This window comes from Impatiens glandulifera, chromosome 5 (genome assembly GCF_907164915.1).
Source record: "Impatiens glandulifera chromosome 5, dImpGla2.1, whole genome shotgun sequence".
Lineage (NCBI taxonomy): Eukaryota > Viridiplantae > Streptophyta > Magnoliopsida > Ericales > Balsaminaceae > Impatiens > Impatiens glandulifera.
Window position 1 is genome coordinate 22928089 of NC_061866.1, and position 18258 is coordinate 22946346.

The window sequence follows — 18258 nt, forward strand, 5'->3', positions numbered from 1 at the left end:
GCAATTAAAGACATATCCTAGATTAATACGTCACTAATTGACAATTAAAAGGAATGATCTAAATTAGCGCGTTATTAATGTGGCAGCTATAATAAGTCATATAAATACCTCGTATTACATTGTAATCATCAAGTATTCAATTAATATAATACTATTCTTTGTAAAAGTTTGCTTTCTCTCTATAGAGTTTTTATGCTTACTAAAACAAATATCGAGTGTTGTTTCGAGTAAGGCTGACTAGTTACTAGTTCTTCCGAAGATCGTAACTAATGCCGCACAAATCTTTAATAGAAAAACCGAGTTCGTGACAGTTGGTATCAGAGCAGAATGACGAACAAAAAGAATGAAAGTGCAACTACTAATAACGTGAATGAAATGGAGAAACTTTCCCAAGAGATCGGAGATGAACTTAGGAACCCTTGCTAGGTTCAAGTGGGAGGATCCAAAACTACCAAAGAAGGGGGGAGATCAAGAGATGCAATTTTTGACATTATCGCCAAGTTGGAGAAGATAAAACTCAACATGGATTACGGACAAGATAATTTCAGGGACATAAAGGAACGCATCGCCGAGGTTGAGAAAGAGAGAGATGAGCCCCGAGAAGTGATGGAAGGTGCCTTTAATTAGTGTTGTCCAAATATCAAGAGCAAGCTCAGATCATGGAGTAGACTCTTTTTTATGAGATCAATACGTTGAATGACAAGCTCGAGGGAATGGTCTCCAAGTTACAGGCCACTGAAGAGGAAGTGGTGATACTCAAGAAGGCGGTTGCGCAAGAGTGTGGACGTACACTTATAGGAGTCCCTAATCCGACAAGGATAGACATTACAAGACCTAAAGTGTATTTAGGTGAAAGAACACAAAGGAGATCGACAACTTCTTATGTGGTCTATATTAGTTCTTCAAAGTACTCAGCCAAGTGGAAGAGGCAAGAAAGATAGATACTGCCACGACATACCTAGAAGACATTACAATGATGTGGTGGAGGCGAAGGAGTAGTGACATGAAAATATAGATATTTTTTATCCATACATGGGGTGAATTCAAGGAGGAACTCGAGAGGCAATTCTATCCCAAAAATGTCATTCGAGAAGTAAGGGTCATGTTGCGGCGACTATCACATACGGGAAGTATCAAGGAGTATGTCATGGAGTTCATCGCTACTCTCCTTGAGATCCCTAATTACTCAGACGATGAACCCTTATTTTCCTTCACTAACGGTCTACAAATATGGGCAAAACTAGAGTTGGAACGACGTGGTATCCATGATCTAAACACCGCTATTGCCGTGGCTGAATCTCTTGTTGAAATGAGAAGGCAAGACAAACCAAAGTCACCCCACGATAGGAGTGACAAGAAGGAAAATGGTGGAGACCATTTCTACAACAAGGAAGACCTAGTTAAGTTTACAGAGCCTAATGGTAGAGGAGATCTGAACGAGAAAAGTGGAGAGACCCCGGATAAAGTTCTTCTTTTGCGAAGGGCCACATAAAGCAAGAGAGTGTCCTATGAAGAACAAACTATTTGCATTGATGGATGAGTAAGAACACCTTCATGATGAGGCTCGATCGGGGTCGTTACACCTCCTTAGTGTCGAATGGGACCAAAATCTGCGAAGAAAAGACGACTGTTCGTGGAAATAAAAGTAAGAAAGCACATGGTTAAAGCTTTGTTGGACACATGAGCCACAAATTTTTATAGGCAAAAGAGGCAGGAAGACTGAGGATCAGGTACACTAAAAAGAAACGATGACTTAAAATAGTCAACTCGGTACCAAATGCAACTTATGGAGTTTCTCCTAATGAAAATATCAACTTGGGGGAGTGGACTGTCCTCCTAAATTTTTACATCGTTGACATGGATGACTACAAAATGGTCATCGATATAGAGTTCCTAGACAAGATAAATGTCTTCCTACTCCCTTATGCCAATACTATGTACATTCTAGAGCAAGTCAATACTTGCATGATACCTTTAACAATGGAGGGTAAGATAAAAGCTAGGAAACTCACCTCCATGCAACTCTCAAAAGGTGTGAAGAAGGCCCACCCAACATTCTTTGTTACCGTGAATGAAGAGGAGAATAATGCGTCCCAAGAGAAGAAACCTCCAAAAGTTACAAATATCATAGAGAAATTTCAGTATGTAATGCCCGCTGAATTACCAAAGAAGCTTCACCTAAGAGAGAGATGAATCACAAAATAAAGTTATTCGAAGGTACTAAACCATTAGCGGTAGTCCTTTATCACATGGAACCTCTCAAATTGGAGAAGCTGAAGAGGCAACTGAAGGAGTCGCTCTTCAAGAAAGAGAAGTGTGAAATTGGTAAGGCTGCCAAAAAATTAAGAAATGGGAGGACAAGAAGAGAAAACATTTGGAATTAGAAGGAGACCGAGTGATGGTAAAAATTCAAAGATCAAGGGGACTCGAGAATCAAGGATTTAGATTCATTTAACAAACCTCTCTAGCAACAAATTTTCTTCGGAGCCTAACTGTTTGTGGGTTGATATGATCAGATGCATGTATGGAAAGAAATTGTCTGGATTGTTCACCAAAGATACCCCGACCAACTATTTATAGAGTTTAGAGAGACATCTCTACTATGTAAAAGTCTTTTCATGGGCAATGCAGATTCTCGTTGGGCAATGACTTATCGATCAACTTTTGGGACGATATTTGGTGTAGTATAAGAAGTCTTGCTTTGTCATTCTAAACCCTCACTTTAACTGTAATCTGTAGAAATTCTATGGTCAAGGACATGTTCGATCAATGTTTGAATAGTTTCATGAGTGAAATAAGATATATGAGAAGACTTAATGTTAGAGAGGTAACTAAAATTTTTGTAATATACCGCTTCAAGTTTCGAAGTTAAACAAAATATGTATTAGTTGTCTCCAATTAATTTTTTTTATAAGCTTATATTATCATGCTTATCATTTTTATCATAATAAATCAATTAGAATAACAATTTTTTTAAGAGACATGGTCTTCTCTCGACCAGATAAAAACCAACACAAATACATGTTTTTTGTACACGATAAAATACCAATCAACTTTTTTGGGATTGAAGAGTCGTTTAAAGAAATTATTCTTGTCGTTTGATAAAATATATTAACAGAAATTGAAAAGTCTTATAAAATAAATTAGACTTTATAGTCAAACCCCATAACTTATCTTTTGATCGAATCTCAACCGAGGTCTCTTTTAGCTTTTTTTTAATATTTATAATAACTATAACAACAAAAAATTCGTCACCTAATATTTATTGTCAAATTAGGAAAAGAAATTTTTGGTGCATGAGCACCAAGAATTGGAGATTATGATTTTTTTTAGGTCTCGATGTTTCGTTACGTGTAGAAAAGGGCATCGATTTTATACTTCACACGTTTGCCTAGTTTGACGATGTCTACTACTATTTTTTTGTATTTTTAGAAAATATTATTTTACACTTTCTTTTTTTATATATTTTTAATTCACGTTAAAATTTTCCTATTGTGCTAATTCTAGTAATAAAGTTTGATTTATATGTATACGATCGGTCGTTTATCAAAGAGCACTAACTAATAGTCCTGTGAAAAAAAGTTTCCATCAAAAACATGGCTCTTGTGATGTTTGTGACAAACAAAATATATAAGCAAATACAACAATATACAAGAATAATATATGTATATATACAAAGATAAATAATAAGTATATATTGATTTTAGGTGTTTTTGTTGAAGTGACCAATAAATAATAAATATTGTAAAATCTCTATTTACATATATGCATATGTAATATATGTATATATACAAAGAGAAATGATACGTAAATAGTATTTTTGGGTTTATAAAAAAATTTAGTTCAAGAGAACTCATAAAAATAATCCTAAGTCTAAGTTAGTGATAGGTTCAATTTTAGTTAAGTCTTTGATTTTTTATTATTATTTAATTCTAACATAGGATCCAGCAAGCCACAAATCTATCTAAAAATTAAACAAAGATTAAAATGTAAACCAAAATTTGAGCAAAATAAAAATATAATATAAAATAAAAACCAATTGGACCATAGAGAAGCCTCCACGGTTAAAGAACATGTCATCACTACTAAAAAAATCGAGCCCTACTAGGTCGGATGCTAGAGCACGTCCCTTTTGGCGGTCCTTGGGTACAGTGACCTTAAGCTCTCGGTCCTAGCATGTAACAGCCTTCAGTTGGTCCTAGCATGCAGCAGTATTCTGCCATCGGTCCTATCGTATGGCAACCGCCGTCCCTTGGTCTATTGGGTGCATAAACACCGGTCTTGGTCTTCAGCATCAATAGGTGCAGAAGATACGGTTGGGTGCAGGATCAACTGTCCAGCGTTTTCTTTTTCACGGTCGGGTGTACTTCACTAGTGGTCTTCTAATATGTTCAAATTCTAGATAGAAGCTATCAACATCGGTCATAAGCATTTGGAACAACAACAATCACCATTAGTCGGTTATCGAGTGGAGAAAGTCAGCAATGAAGAGGAACCATCAGTCGGATGCGCCGAAAGATGTAGACAACTGTGCAAATAAGCCCTCGGGTGCTGAATTAGAGGCTAACAGGGTAGCTCTCAGTCGGAAGAGACAAGAAAATGAGCTAGCGTACTTGGCTCTAGGTCGATTGGAAACTGCTGGTTACCGGGTGGAGAAATTGTGAGGCTAAGGAGAAGCTCTTATTGGTCGTAAGCGTCAGGAAACTTAGTAAGCTGCTAAGTTCCTCCGTTGGGTAGAAGCTGCAGAAAACGTGTGAAGTCTAGAAGCCAACAGTGAGCCAGCAGAGGAGGTCCTTTGTCGGATGTGTCGGGAAGCCTAACTACATATGAAATCTGGCTAGTTCGCCAGAAAATCTGATGTTCGCTCTCTCGATTGCTAGCTGGTCCGCTGGTGCATTTCTTGGCCTGTGGACTCTTCCTCTCGGTCGTATGTAGGAACGGACCAAGAAATTTGAATTGGGGTGGGTTTAAAAAATATCTGAGGTGTGTTTAAGAAAATTACGAGAAATTTAGGAATAGAACGAGTGAATAAACGTAAGTTTTGTCTATTTTTTAAAAATTAGATAAGAAAAAATAGTGAATTAAATTAAAAATTAATGAAAATGTTAGATATCATATTTTATTTTTACCGTAAAAAAATATTTTTTTGTTAACATATATATCATATCAACATCTTTCTTTCACTATACCAGGGAATCCATAACATATTTTATTAACAGGGTAAATGAATATAATAAAAAATAAGTCATTTTAATATTTAACTATTAATTATTAAAATGATATTAGTTTAAAAAAATTAGATTGAAATTTAAATATTATTAGTTGTTTAAAAATAATTTCTTATAATTTACATCAATTAAGGTTCAACTCTCTAGTATATATTACAAATATTTAATATTAAAAAATATATATGTTATTATGAAAAGTGTATGAGTAGTTAAAGCAAGTGAATGATTTGAAATTCGAGTTATTTAACAGAATAACACTTGTATTTATTGAGCTCGTAATGGTACCTCGCAATTCAAAAGTGTCTTTTCAACAAAAACAAGTCACACTTAGGTTTTGTAATGTTGTGAAGATAGATGTAATTCAATGGGAGGCGACACCATTACTAACATGCAAGTCACTTTGAAAAAGAAATAAGGTGGGCTTAGCCCTCTCTTGAGTACGTTCCTGGTCGTATGTGCCGCTACAACAAGGAAGAATATTCTAACTACATGGTGGTCATGATTGCCCCAAACTTCAATATAACTAAATACAAATATTAGTATTATAAAATAAAATAATTTATAAATTAGAATCACTAAATAATAACATAAAAATTAAGAATTAATCAACATAGACATTAATTTTTTATGAACAAATGTGAGATTTACTTTTTGTTTCTTTTATTTCGGTCAAATAACCTTGGATCTCGTTAGAATAAAATTGCACTCAAGTTAATTTATTTAGTTTTATGAATAATAAAGACCAGACCAGACCCCGATTTCAAATTCAAATTCAAATTCAAATTATTTCTAAAACACATAACTGGTAAAAATTTTAAATTAGAGATCATCCTTGTTCAATTTTAAGATATTAATTTCAATTTTGGTTTGGATAGAATGTTTTTATTTTTAAAATGATGAATATGAGCTCAGAAGAAATTTCAATTTTTATTTTTAAAACTACAGATGACCGATAAACCTAAATTTGGCTAGTGATTTTGTTTAGCCAATTATTTATCCTTAATCATCATTACCCAACAACTTTTTCAAACCTCTGGCTTAATCTCAATGAACTTTAAATTATCTATAGCAAAACAGATCAAGAAAGCTTAGACCAAATGTAACCAAAACTAGCCTTTTGAAGTTGTTTTTGGTTTTAAATTTCAGTCTGAGTTTTGATGTCTTAAGGTTTTAATTTTCTTTTTTTATTTTTTTTTATTTACTTATGTTACATTAGTTAAAGATGAATTTGGAAAAATTAAAACCAAATAAAATTTAAAAGCATGCAAATATATTTTTTATGTTATTAAATGCAAAGAAAGGGAAATTCATGATCTTACAATGATGACATGCTCTTGATTTCATGGAGGAATTTCAGTTGTGGGAAATTTTTGACAGCGCAAGGACACAAAATTATGTGGGGAGGCTAAGTATTTATGTACAAGGTTGGAAGGATCTAGAGATCATAAGACTCCAACCTGTCATTTCATTTAAAGAATACCTTAGATTTTGACTTCATAAGTGTCATTCAAAATTTTAATTCAATTAAATGAACAATTCTGTTTTTCTTTTTCTGTGATCACGGTCAATAAGCTTCTAAGTCCTTCCAACTTATAAAAAAAAAAAAATTTGCAAAACAAAAATGATAAAAGTGTTAATTATTGTTATTCTAAAAGAAATAATTTTATTTATTCGTATTGTTAAGCAAATAATAATAACTGATTAATTTAAATTCAAACTAATCTAATTAATTGTAAACCAAATAATCTAATTAATTAATAATCTAAGAAATTAATTTAATTAATATATAATAACCGAAATTATATACATATATATATATAAAATACATATTAACGAATTTTCATATATATAAAATATTTGTTAATTGATATATATATATATACTTATTTCCATAATTTCTTCATTTGAAAGTTCCCGTTTGATTTTTTTTAAATTTCAAACCATAAAAAAACCACTTACAAATATGTTTCAACAAAAATTAAAAACTATTTTTTCTCCATAATTATATATATATATATATATATATATATATATATATATATATATATATATATATATATATATATATATATATATATATATATATATATATACGGCGGTCGACGGACACAGCTTTATATCCAAGTAATCGTTCATCAAAAGAGAAAGAAGAGATCGAAAGGGAGAAAGAAGCACTCGAAACTCGAAAGCAAATCTGATTGATTTTTCTGTCTCCTCCTCCTCGAATAGATATATAGATCATGACGGGGGCGGCGACATCTGATGATAGTAAAAGTGACGGGAGAAAAAATAACAGAGGTTAAGGGAAGAAGAAGATTAACATTGCGCGAATCGAAAACAAATCTCAAAGAATGGTGAGTTTCTTCAAGCGCAAATCTAGTCTGTTAAAAAATCTGAGTGAGTTTCAGAAATTGACGGGACAAGAGGTTGGCGCCCTAGTCTTCTCCCCCGCCGGTCAAATGTACACCTCCATCAACAACAACAACAACGGGAGGGCCCTCCTCCTTTGACGTTATTGTTGACGGAATCCTGCAAGTTGGCGATCCCACGATACAATTACAACAAGATATCAGGATGAGGACGACGACTAGGGAATCATCCGACAAGAGCGACGACGACTTTGCGTTTCTGATCGGATGGATTCTCAATGCAATGGGTTTAGATGATGATCTTGGGTCCGATGATTTACAATTGTTGGCGTCCAAGATGGCGGATCTCGAGAGGATTAAAGAGGAGGTCGACAACCGCATAACTTCTTCTTAATTAAATTGTTGGGATGAAGAGAAAAATAAGGAACGAAGGTTACAAAAGGAAATGAAAATATTCTTATTTTGTTGTGATTCACCAATCATCCCATTACAAGGTAAATATATAATAAAAATAAAAATCTTTTCGTTATCTTAGAATTAAATATTGTAACTTATAACCTCCCAATATTATCCTAATCAATACCATAATTAATTAAAAATATTTATTTTAATTAAAAACATTAATTTCAACACTCCCCCTCAATATTTTTGTTGGTCATGCCTAACAAATCTCGTAAGTAGACGAATTTGTTTAAAGGAAGTGCTTTAGTGAAGATATCTGCAAGTTGATCTCCAGTCTTTACGTGCTTGATCATTACTTCTTCATCATCCACTGCTTCACGAATGTAGTGATATTTAAGGTTGATGTGTTTTGTTCGACTATGAAATACCGCATTTTTCGACATAGAAATTGCCGATTTGCTATCGCAAAAGAGAACTGTAGCCATATCTTGTTTCTCCCCCATGTCTTCTAAAATCTTCCTTAGCCAAACCACTTGTTTGGTTGCTTCGTTTGCCAATACGTATTCGGCTTCGGCGGAGGAATGTGCAACTCTCTCTTTCTTTTTCGAGGCCCATGAAAAAATACCTGAACCTAGTGAATAACAATACCCGGATGTACTCTTCATGTCATCCATGCTTCTAGCCCAATCGCTATCACAGAACCAAAACAACTCAATATCTTCACTATCATTTTTTTCAAACATGAGACCATACTCCATAGTCCCTTTAATGTATCGCAACACTCTCTTTGCAACTCCAAGATGAATTTTGCTTGGTCGGTGCATAAACCGAGATAATAAACCCGTAGTATACATGATATCGGGTCTTGTAATCGTAAGGTACAACAAACTTCCAACCAGACTTCTATATTGTACCGCATCAGCATCACCACTACCATCATCTTTCACCAACTTCTCATTTACTACCAATGGAGTCATCACGGGATTACAGTTCTCCATTTTAAATTTTGAATGAATACTTTGGGCATACTTATTTTGACAAATAAATACACCTCCATCATTTTGATCAATCTCAATACACAAGAAATAATGTAACAAACCTAAATCATTCATCTCTGATAGAAAAATTAAGTAGATTAATTTTAAACCGGCCACACATTACGATTTTTGAATATTTATTCTAAATAATCAAAAAGGGAGAAATTGATAGAAAATAATTGTTATAACTTATGAAAAGTTTAATGAATAGATAAAACTAAGTTCAAATATATATATGTTAAACCGCTAAGTTAGATCAAGTATATTAATTGGTTTAAATATAACAAGAAGTTGTTGTAGCGTAGTGGTTAACACCTCTGCCTGTCACACAGGTAACCAGGGATCAAATTCCACTAGCTGCAGCTGCTCAGTCATAAATGTTCCGGTTGATTAAATGTTGTGAAGCTCTGGTTATTAAATGAGTAATCCAAATCCAGAAGCAATCTCCAGGCAGCAGGTAGCTGTCAGGCAGGCGGCCGACTAAGTGCATGTCTGTCATGTGTCCAACATGCAAACCGGCTAAGTGCATGACTGCCAAGTGTTGAGGAAGGTGAAGCGTGCAAGCAACCTCTCTGCACAGGCGTGATAATGATTAACCAATCCAAAGGAGAGAGAAGAAAAGTGACCGTTGGCTCTTCTCAGCTATAAAAGGAAGACGGAATGTCTTCATTAAATACAACAAGAGGCAGTTGACAAGTTGTGCGAGTTACAAGATTACGAATCATAAAAACAATAAGTTATAGAGAGATAAACTTTCACATTCCAAACTGGTGTGTCTAAAACCGGAAGCTTTCTGTATTGTGTTGTGTTGAGTTGTTGTATTACATCATAGAGTGAGTTTGGTGTAACCGGCGAGTAGCGAAGTTGGGCTCGACCGGCAGTGTCTGTTGTAACTATAAAAGTTAGTGGAGATCCTTCTCATAACCTGAGAAGAAGGGGTGACGTAGGAGGGTTTGCTCCGAACATCCATAAACAAATTCTTGTCTCGTGTTCTTTCTTTCGCTCTCATTTCTTGCTTACTTAACTTAAACCTCAAACCAATCATACTCCTAAAACCGGTCACTCATATCCATAAAACCGACTCCTTCTAAAACATCATCTAAAAGTCGCATACGTTGCTTCAACCTGAAACAGACATTTCCGCCCTTGAACCCCCCGGTTCAAGAGTCTGTGACAGTTTGCGCAGTGCTGAGAACGGTTTTAGTCTTTAACCGGACTATCACCAAAGAGTGTTGTGTGTTGTAAGCGGCCACCCTTCCTGAAACCGGAAACACCCCGGTCCTCTAAGGGCGTCCCCGATCCTAACAAGTGGTATCAGAGCGAGGTTCTTAGCACTCAAGCAACCGAAGAAGATGGGAAGCATGACCCACAGCGATAGGCCACTTATGCTAAACATTGAGGCATTTAGCGGCTGGAAGAAACAGATGTATTTACATCTGATCACGTTGGATGATGAAATGAGCACCATCCTAAAGGAGGGTCCGATAAAGATTAACAAGGAGACGGAAGAATGGACGGCTGAAGATAGGAGAAGAAGTAACCTAGACAACCATTGCATGAGACATATTTTCAAATCTTTGGATAACAACACTTTCGAGAAAGTCATGGAATGCGAAACGGGAAAAGAAGTGTGGGAAAAGTTGATCCAACTGTTTGAAGGTAGTGATCAAACAAAGGAGAACCAGAAAGAGCATAAAGCTCTAATGGCTGCTGAAAGGAAGGGAAAATGGGCCGATAGCGATTCGGACAACTCATCATCCATCGACAATGATGATAAAGTTGAAACCTGCTTCACGGCTAAGAAAGAATCTGAGGTATTTGATCTCTCTTTTGATGATTTTACACGAGATGATCTAATTGCTGCACTAAATGACATGGTCATTAAGTATAGAAAACTGTCAAAATCCTTTAATCAAACTATTTCAAAAATTAAATATGATAGTTCAAAATGTTCATCTCAAATCAAAGAGGTTGATGTTTCAATAAATGAGATCTCATCTGTGAATGAGAAGCTCAAGGAAGAAATTATAAGCTGTAATGTTTTAACTTCAAAGGATGAGATGATTTATGTAAAACCAACTTTAAGCTGGCTGAAACCTGAGAGAAGGGCAGCCAGTTTGTATGGAAAAGAAAATTTTGACCGAAAGTTTAGAGATGTTTACCGAAAAACATCTTTTAAAGTTAAATCATCATCAGGTAGATATACTATACATACACACAACGGAAAATCCATCAAAATAATCAAAGTATGGATTCCCAAGGGATTAATAAGCCACGGACCCAAAGAAAAATGGGGAACAGATTCTCTATTGTCTATGAATGCAGGTAAATCAAGACAGGAGCTTGGAAGAGACAGCATTGCGTCCGGACAGCCGGCTGCTGACGAACACATCATATGAAGGGAACAAGAATGAAGTGGCTAACATCAAAGCCACTTCTCGAGTCTAAGTTTTCTTCCCTTAGAAATATTTTAGGATTGTTAGATTACAAAATTTGAAGAAAATTTGTTAAAAAAAAAAAATCTCTTTAAACCAAATCGTTTTCCCAAAAACCGGCCAAACAAATATAAGCTCTTCAAAAACCGGCCAAACAAGTGTAAGCTCTTCAAAAACCGGCCAAACAAGTGTAAGCTCTCCAAAAACCGGCCAAACAAGTGTAAGCTCTTCAAAAACCGGCCAAACAAGTGTAAGCTCTTCAAAAACCGGCCAAACAAGTGTAAGCTCTCCAAAAACCGGCCAAACAAATATAAGCTCTCCAAAAACCGGCCAAACAAATATAAGCTCTTCAAAAACCGGCCAAACAAGTGTAAGCTCTCCAAAAACCGGCCAAACAAATGTAAGCTCTTCAAAAACCGGCCAAACAAGTGTAAGCTCTTTAAAACCGGCCAAACAAATATAAGCCTTTTAAAAAAAAAAAAAAAACTGGTCACTCATTACAAGTTTTGAATATTTATTCTAAATAATCAAAAAGGGAGAAATTGATAGAAAAATTAAGTAGATTAATTTTAAACCGGCCACACATTACGATTTTTGAATATTTATTCTAAATAATCAAAAAGGGAGAAATTGATAGAAAATAATTGTTATAACTTATGAAAAGTTTAATGAATAGATAAAACTAAGTTCAAATATATATATGTTAAACCGCTAAGTTAGATCAAGTATATTAATTGGTTTAAATATAACAAGAAGTTGTTGTAGCGTAGTGGTTAACACCTCTGCCTGTACAGGTGACCAACGATCAAATCCCACTAGCTGCAAATAATATTTAAAGTTTTGCCATTTCAGGTAAATTGAGCAAAATCCATTCGGTTGGAAATATATATACCGTTCGGTTGTTTGACTTCAATTTGAAGTAAAAGCAACCGGTTGGTCAACTAGAGCCCAGTTAGGAGATCGGTCAAACCGGCTCGGTCAACCGGTTGGTCAACTAGAGCCCAGTTAGGAGATCGGTCAAACAAGCATTTAATGAAAGAAGGCTCCGGTCAACCGACACTTAATGCAGCCGCTTCAGTCATAAATGCTCCGGTTGATTAAATGCACCCGCTCAGTCATAAATGTTCCGGTTGATTAAATGCAAATCCAAATCCAGAAGCAACCTCCAGGCAGCAGGTAGCTGTCAGGCATACTTGTCCAAATCCAGAAGCAATCTCCAGGCAGCAGGTAGCTGTCAGGAAGGCGGCTGGCTAAGAGCATGTCTGCCATGTGTCCAACATGCAAACCGGCTAAGTGCATGTCTGCCATGTGTCCAACATGCAAACCGGCTAAGTGCATGACTGCCAAGTGTTGAGGAAGGTGAAGCTTGCAAGCAACCTTTCTGCATAGGCGTGATAATGATTAACCAATCCAAAGGAGAGAGAAGAAAAGTGACCGTTGGCTCTTCTCAGCTATAAAAGGAAGACGGAACGTCTTCATTAAATACAACAAGAGGCAGTTGACAAGTTGTGTGAGTTACAAGATTACGAATCATAAAAACAATAAGTTATAGAGAGATAAACTTTCACATTCCAAACCGGTGTGTCTAAAACCGGAAGCTTTCTGTATTGTGTTGTGTTGAGTTGTTGTATTACATCATAGAGTGAGTTTGGTGTAACCGGCGAGTAGCGAAGTTGGGCTCGACCGGCAGTGTCTGTTGTAACTATAAAAGTTAGTGGAGATCCTTCTCATAACCTGAGAAGAAGGGGTGACGTAGGAGGGTTTGCTCCGAACATCCATAAACAAATTCTTGTCTCGTGTTCTTTCTTTCGCTCTCATTTCTTGCTTACTTAACTTAAACCTCAAACCAATCATACTCCTAAAACCGGTCACTCATATCCATAAAACCGACTCCTTCTAAAACATCATCTAGAAGTCGCATACGTTGCTTCAACCTGAAACAGACATTTCCGCCCTTGAACCCGGTTCAAGAGTCTGTGACAGTTTGCGTAGTGCTGAGAACGGTTTTAGTTTTTAACCGGACTATCACCAAAGAGTGTTGTGTGTTGTAGCGGCCACCCTTCCTGAAACCGGAAACACCCCGGTCCTCCAAGGGCGTCCCCGATCATAACAATCTCATATTTCTTCATCATATCAGTTTTGAACTCATTAATCATGTTTTCATCATTTCCAGTAAAAATCAAGTCATCAATATAAAGAGAGACTATGAGCATACCGGATTCACCATGCTTGATGTAGAGTGTTGGCTCGCTAGGACTCCTAAAAAATCCTCCTTTAGAGAAATACTCATCGATATTTCCATACCAAGCACGAGGTGCTTGCTTCAATCCGTACAACGCTTTCTTCAACTTGTATACTTTTTCTTCTTCTCCTTCAACATTGAAGCCTTGTGGTTGTACCACATACACCTCTTCTTTCAATACTCCATTCAAGAATGCAGATTTCACATCAAGTTGGTAAAGCATCCATCCTTTGTGAGCGGCTAATGCAATCAACATCCTTATCGTTTCGTGTCTCGCAACCGGTGCAAATGTCTCATGATAGTCGACTCCAGGTTGTTGAGAATACCCTTTTGCCACCAATCTTGCCTTGCATTTTTTAACCGAACCATCAGGACTCATTTTCGTCTTGTAAATCCACTTCAACCCAATCACATCTTTTTCTTTCGGCTTCTCTACTAACTCCCAAGTTTCATTTTTTTTGATCATGTTGATTTCTTCTTCCATTGCTTTCACCCAAATCTCCTCTTGAATAGCTTGTTCAAAACTTTCAGGTTCTACAACACAGAAATTACATCGAGCATATATGTCGTTCAAATTTCTCATTTTTACCGGAGTAAGGATCGGACTGGATGAACTAGCCCCGGGATGTGTTGTCGGAGATTGTTGATGCTCACTTTCTTCATAACCACTTTCATTGACTTGTCTAGATGACTCCCTCCGATCTTCTTCAAAAACCGGCATCTGTACATCCTCAACACCTTTCTCTTTCCAATCACATTGTTCTTTTTCATTAAAGATCACATCCCGACTTTCAATCACCTTATTTTTCTTCAAGCTAAAAAGTCGATATCCCTTCGACTTGGTGCTATATCCAACGAATATACATTTTTCACCTTTATCTTCAAGTTTATTTCTCATAATCATCGGGATATGAGCATAGCAAATGGATCCGAACACTTTCAAGTGATTGACTGACGACTTTCTACCCCCGGACCATGCCTCGAATGGTGTCTTGTTTTCAACCGCCTTTGTCGGACAACGATTCAACAAATAAACTGCTGTATAGGTTGCTTCGGCCCAAAAAGTCAATGGTAACCCCTTTGCATTCATCATGGTTCTCGCCATCTCGACAATTGTTCGATTCTTCCTCTCAGCAACGCCATTTTGTTCTGGCGTATAACTCGTCGTCAATTTTCTTTCAAGACCAATATCTTCACAATATTTCTTGAACTCCTTCGAGTTGTATTCTCCTCCTCTATCACTTCTTAATCTTTTAATCACCTTACCACTTTGTCTCTCAGCCATTCTTTGAAACTTCTTGAAAACAGAAAGTGCTTCTGATTTTTGCCTCAAAAAATAGACCCAACACATTCTTGTAAAATCATCGATAAAAGTGATAAAATATTTGTTACCTCCGTGAGAGTTTTTGGACATCGGACCACAGATATCAGTGTGAATGAGCTCCAACAATGATTTTGCTCTCCAGGCTTTCTCTTTCGGAAACGTCTCTCGATGGATTTTACCAAGAGCACATGCCTCGCAAACATCATGCTTGTCATCAATATTTGGCAACCCATACACCATAGTTTTTCTGCTTAGCAATTTCAAGCTCTCAAAGTTCACATGCCCAAGCCGTTTATGCCACAACCATGACATATCTTCAACATCGGTCTTCATCGATGCACAACTTGCAGGTTTAAGATTAAGAGGAAAATTTCGATTCCTCTCCATCTTAACAACCGCAATCAACTCTCTATTATTTTTCTTGTCAAAAATTTTACAATAATCATCATCGAAGTACAATGCATGATTATTTTGCATAAGCTGCCCAACACTCAGCAAATTTTGAGCTAAATCCGGAACAAACAACACATCATGGATTAGCAATTTACCTTTCTTTGAATCTACTGCGATCGTACCTCTTCCATTTGATTTCACCACAGCACCATTACCCATTGTGATCCGAGTTGTGTCACTCTTGTGAATTTTGCAAAAAATTGACTCATCTTCGGTCATGTGATTGCTGCACCCACTATCAACATACCACTCGTTATCATTTTTTCCAATAGCCGCTTGACATGCAAAAAATGTGCTTCCATCACTTTCACAATTCCTTTTCTCCTCGGTATAATTGGCTTGCTCTCTTCTTTGATCTCGACAATTCTTTTGCATATGACCAAACCTCTTGCAATTAAAACATTGAGGTTTACCTTTATGATAACAGTCTTCTTCAACGTGACCCGATCTTTTACAATGATGAAAAAATTTGTTATCATGGAAGTTTCTACCTCCCCCTCGGCCACGCCCTCGACCTCTTCCATAACTTCCACCGCCACAAGAATATTGACGTTTACTTGAGCTTTCAGTAGAATCTTCTTTTACACTCACTTTTGATTGAAAGGCACTTTCGATGGAAGCTTCGGTATGTCGCTTCATCCGTTGTTCATGCATCTCAAGAGAACCCATCAAATCGTGAATACTGAGTGACGAGAGGTCTTTCATTTCTTCAATAATGGCAACCATATTGTCATACTTTGGAGAAAGACTTATCAAGATCTTCTCACAAACCGTTTTGTCGATCAAGTCATCGCCAAGACACTTGATTAGATTTACAACTTCGATCACCCTTGAGAAGTACTCTTGTAGAGTTTCTTTCTCCTTCATCCTTAAATTTTGAAACTCTCGTTTGAGAGTCAGGAGCTTCACTATCTTCATTTTATCGCTCCCTTCAAATTCCTTTTGCAATATATCCCACGCTTCCTTCGATGTATTAACCCCTATTATTCTCGGAAAAAGCTTACGAGAAATACTTTGTTGAATAATAAATAAGGCCTTCGGATCTTTCTTTTTGTTCTCCTTCAACTTTTTATCGGATGAACGATCTGATGATCCTGTGGCATCTTGATCTTCAATGTGTCCGTTCTCCACCAAATCCCACAGATCTTGTGAGACTAGGAGTGTCTTCATCATAACACTCCAATAATCATAATCTTCTCCGTCGAAAATGAGTTGCGCTCCTCTTATCGGCCAAGAATCTCCTAGCATCGCCATGGATCGATCTTGAAGCTCTGATACCACTTTGTTGGGATGAAGAGAAAAATAAAGAACGAAGGTTACAAAAGGAAATGAAAATATTCTTATTTTGTTGTGATTCACCAATCATCCCATTACAAGGTAAATATATAATAAAAATAAAAATCTTTTCGTTATCTTAGAATTAAATATTGTAACTTATAACCTCCCAATATTATCCTAATCAATACCATAATTAATTAAAAATATTTATTTTAATTAAAAATATTAATTTCAACATAAATCACTTTTTAGATATCTAATCTGATCCTAATGATTGTTGTTGTAGTAGAGATGTATTTCACTATTAGCTATATATATATATATATATATATATATATATATATATATATATATATATATATATATATATATATATGGTTTCAACAAACCCTATTTTTCTTAAACCTAATTTTTTTATTGTTGTTTAATTAATAATGTGATTTAGTAATTGGGATTATATCCTCGCCGCTTGTTTGTTAATCATGCATAATTCTATCATCATATTATATATAATGTTTGATTAATAGTACTGTAATCTCTGTTTAAACAAACAAACAAACAGATCTAATTTTCAAACAAATATTCTAAACAAATCCAATTTAAATCCATTTTCAGATAAGAAACATATATACACATGTAAATTATTATTATTATTATTATTATTATTATTAAAGAATTCACGTAAATTAATTAAGCATCATACATTTATACTTACAACAAAATTAGTTAATTGATAAAAGAATATTCGGCTGTTTGTTCCAAGTGTTCCTGGTCGGTTTAATGACTTGACCGGCTAGTTTTCTTTAGCCGGTTCTTTTGTTTGACCGGTCCGGTTCCTTGTTCCTGCATGAATATTTATTTAAGTTAGGTTTATGTGAACCGTTCTAATTTTATCTAACAATTATTATTATTATTATTATTATTATTAAAGAATTCACGTAAATTAATTAAGCATCATACATTTATACTTACAACAAAATTAGTTAATTAATAAAAGAATATTCGGTTGTTTGTTAATTAACAAAATATATGACATGGGCTGCAAGTAGATACTGTAAATCTGTTCCTAAATTTAGGAGGATTTATTAAATACTTAAAATGGAACTATACAAGACTGAGATGTTAAATAAGGTTGTTTTTATGTGTTTTAGAATCGATTCAATACAGAGTCAGAGAAACTGAATTGCTTCCAATTTAAATGGTGGTAAGCAAACAAGAAATCGGTTCCTCCTTTCTGATATTACAAACAATTTTGTTCTATTAAATCACCAGAACTAAACTTTAATGCTATCAGCTTTTCTCGATTAGAATTGAGAGACTTGCTGCAGTTTTCGAGCCTAGAAACATTTGCAACGCCCTTTTCCACTTGATTCAGTTTCTTCTATTTTCGTAGTCATCTTCAATTAGGTGAAGTCAACACTAGTTAGTTTCTGTTGTTTTTTCCTATTATTGTTCGTAGAATCATCATCTTCCATTCCATCAGATTCCCT

At 35.5% G+C, this 18258-nt stretch overlaps 1 protein-coding gene across 1 annotated transcript; it reads right to left on the bottom strand.

The window, feature by feature from the left end:
• Positions 1-8223: 8223 nt before the first annotated feature.
• On the bottom strand, positions 8224-8997 carry LOC124939125 (secreted RxLR effector protein 161-like). The gene has a single exon (XM_047479635.1). It carries the CDS (start codon positions 8995-8997, stop codon positions 8224-8226), a length of 774 nt encoding a protein of 257 aa, XP_047335591.1.
• Between the last annotated feature and the right edge of the window lie 9261 nt (positions 8998-18258).

What these genes read in the sequence shown, in the direction of transcription:
- LOC124939125 (XM_047479635.1), bottom strand. Translation starts at nt 8,997, where the DNA reads ATGGAGAACTGTAATCCCGTGATGACTCCATTGGTAGTAAATGAGAAG.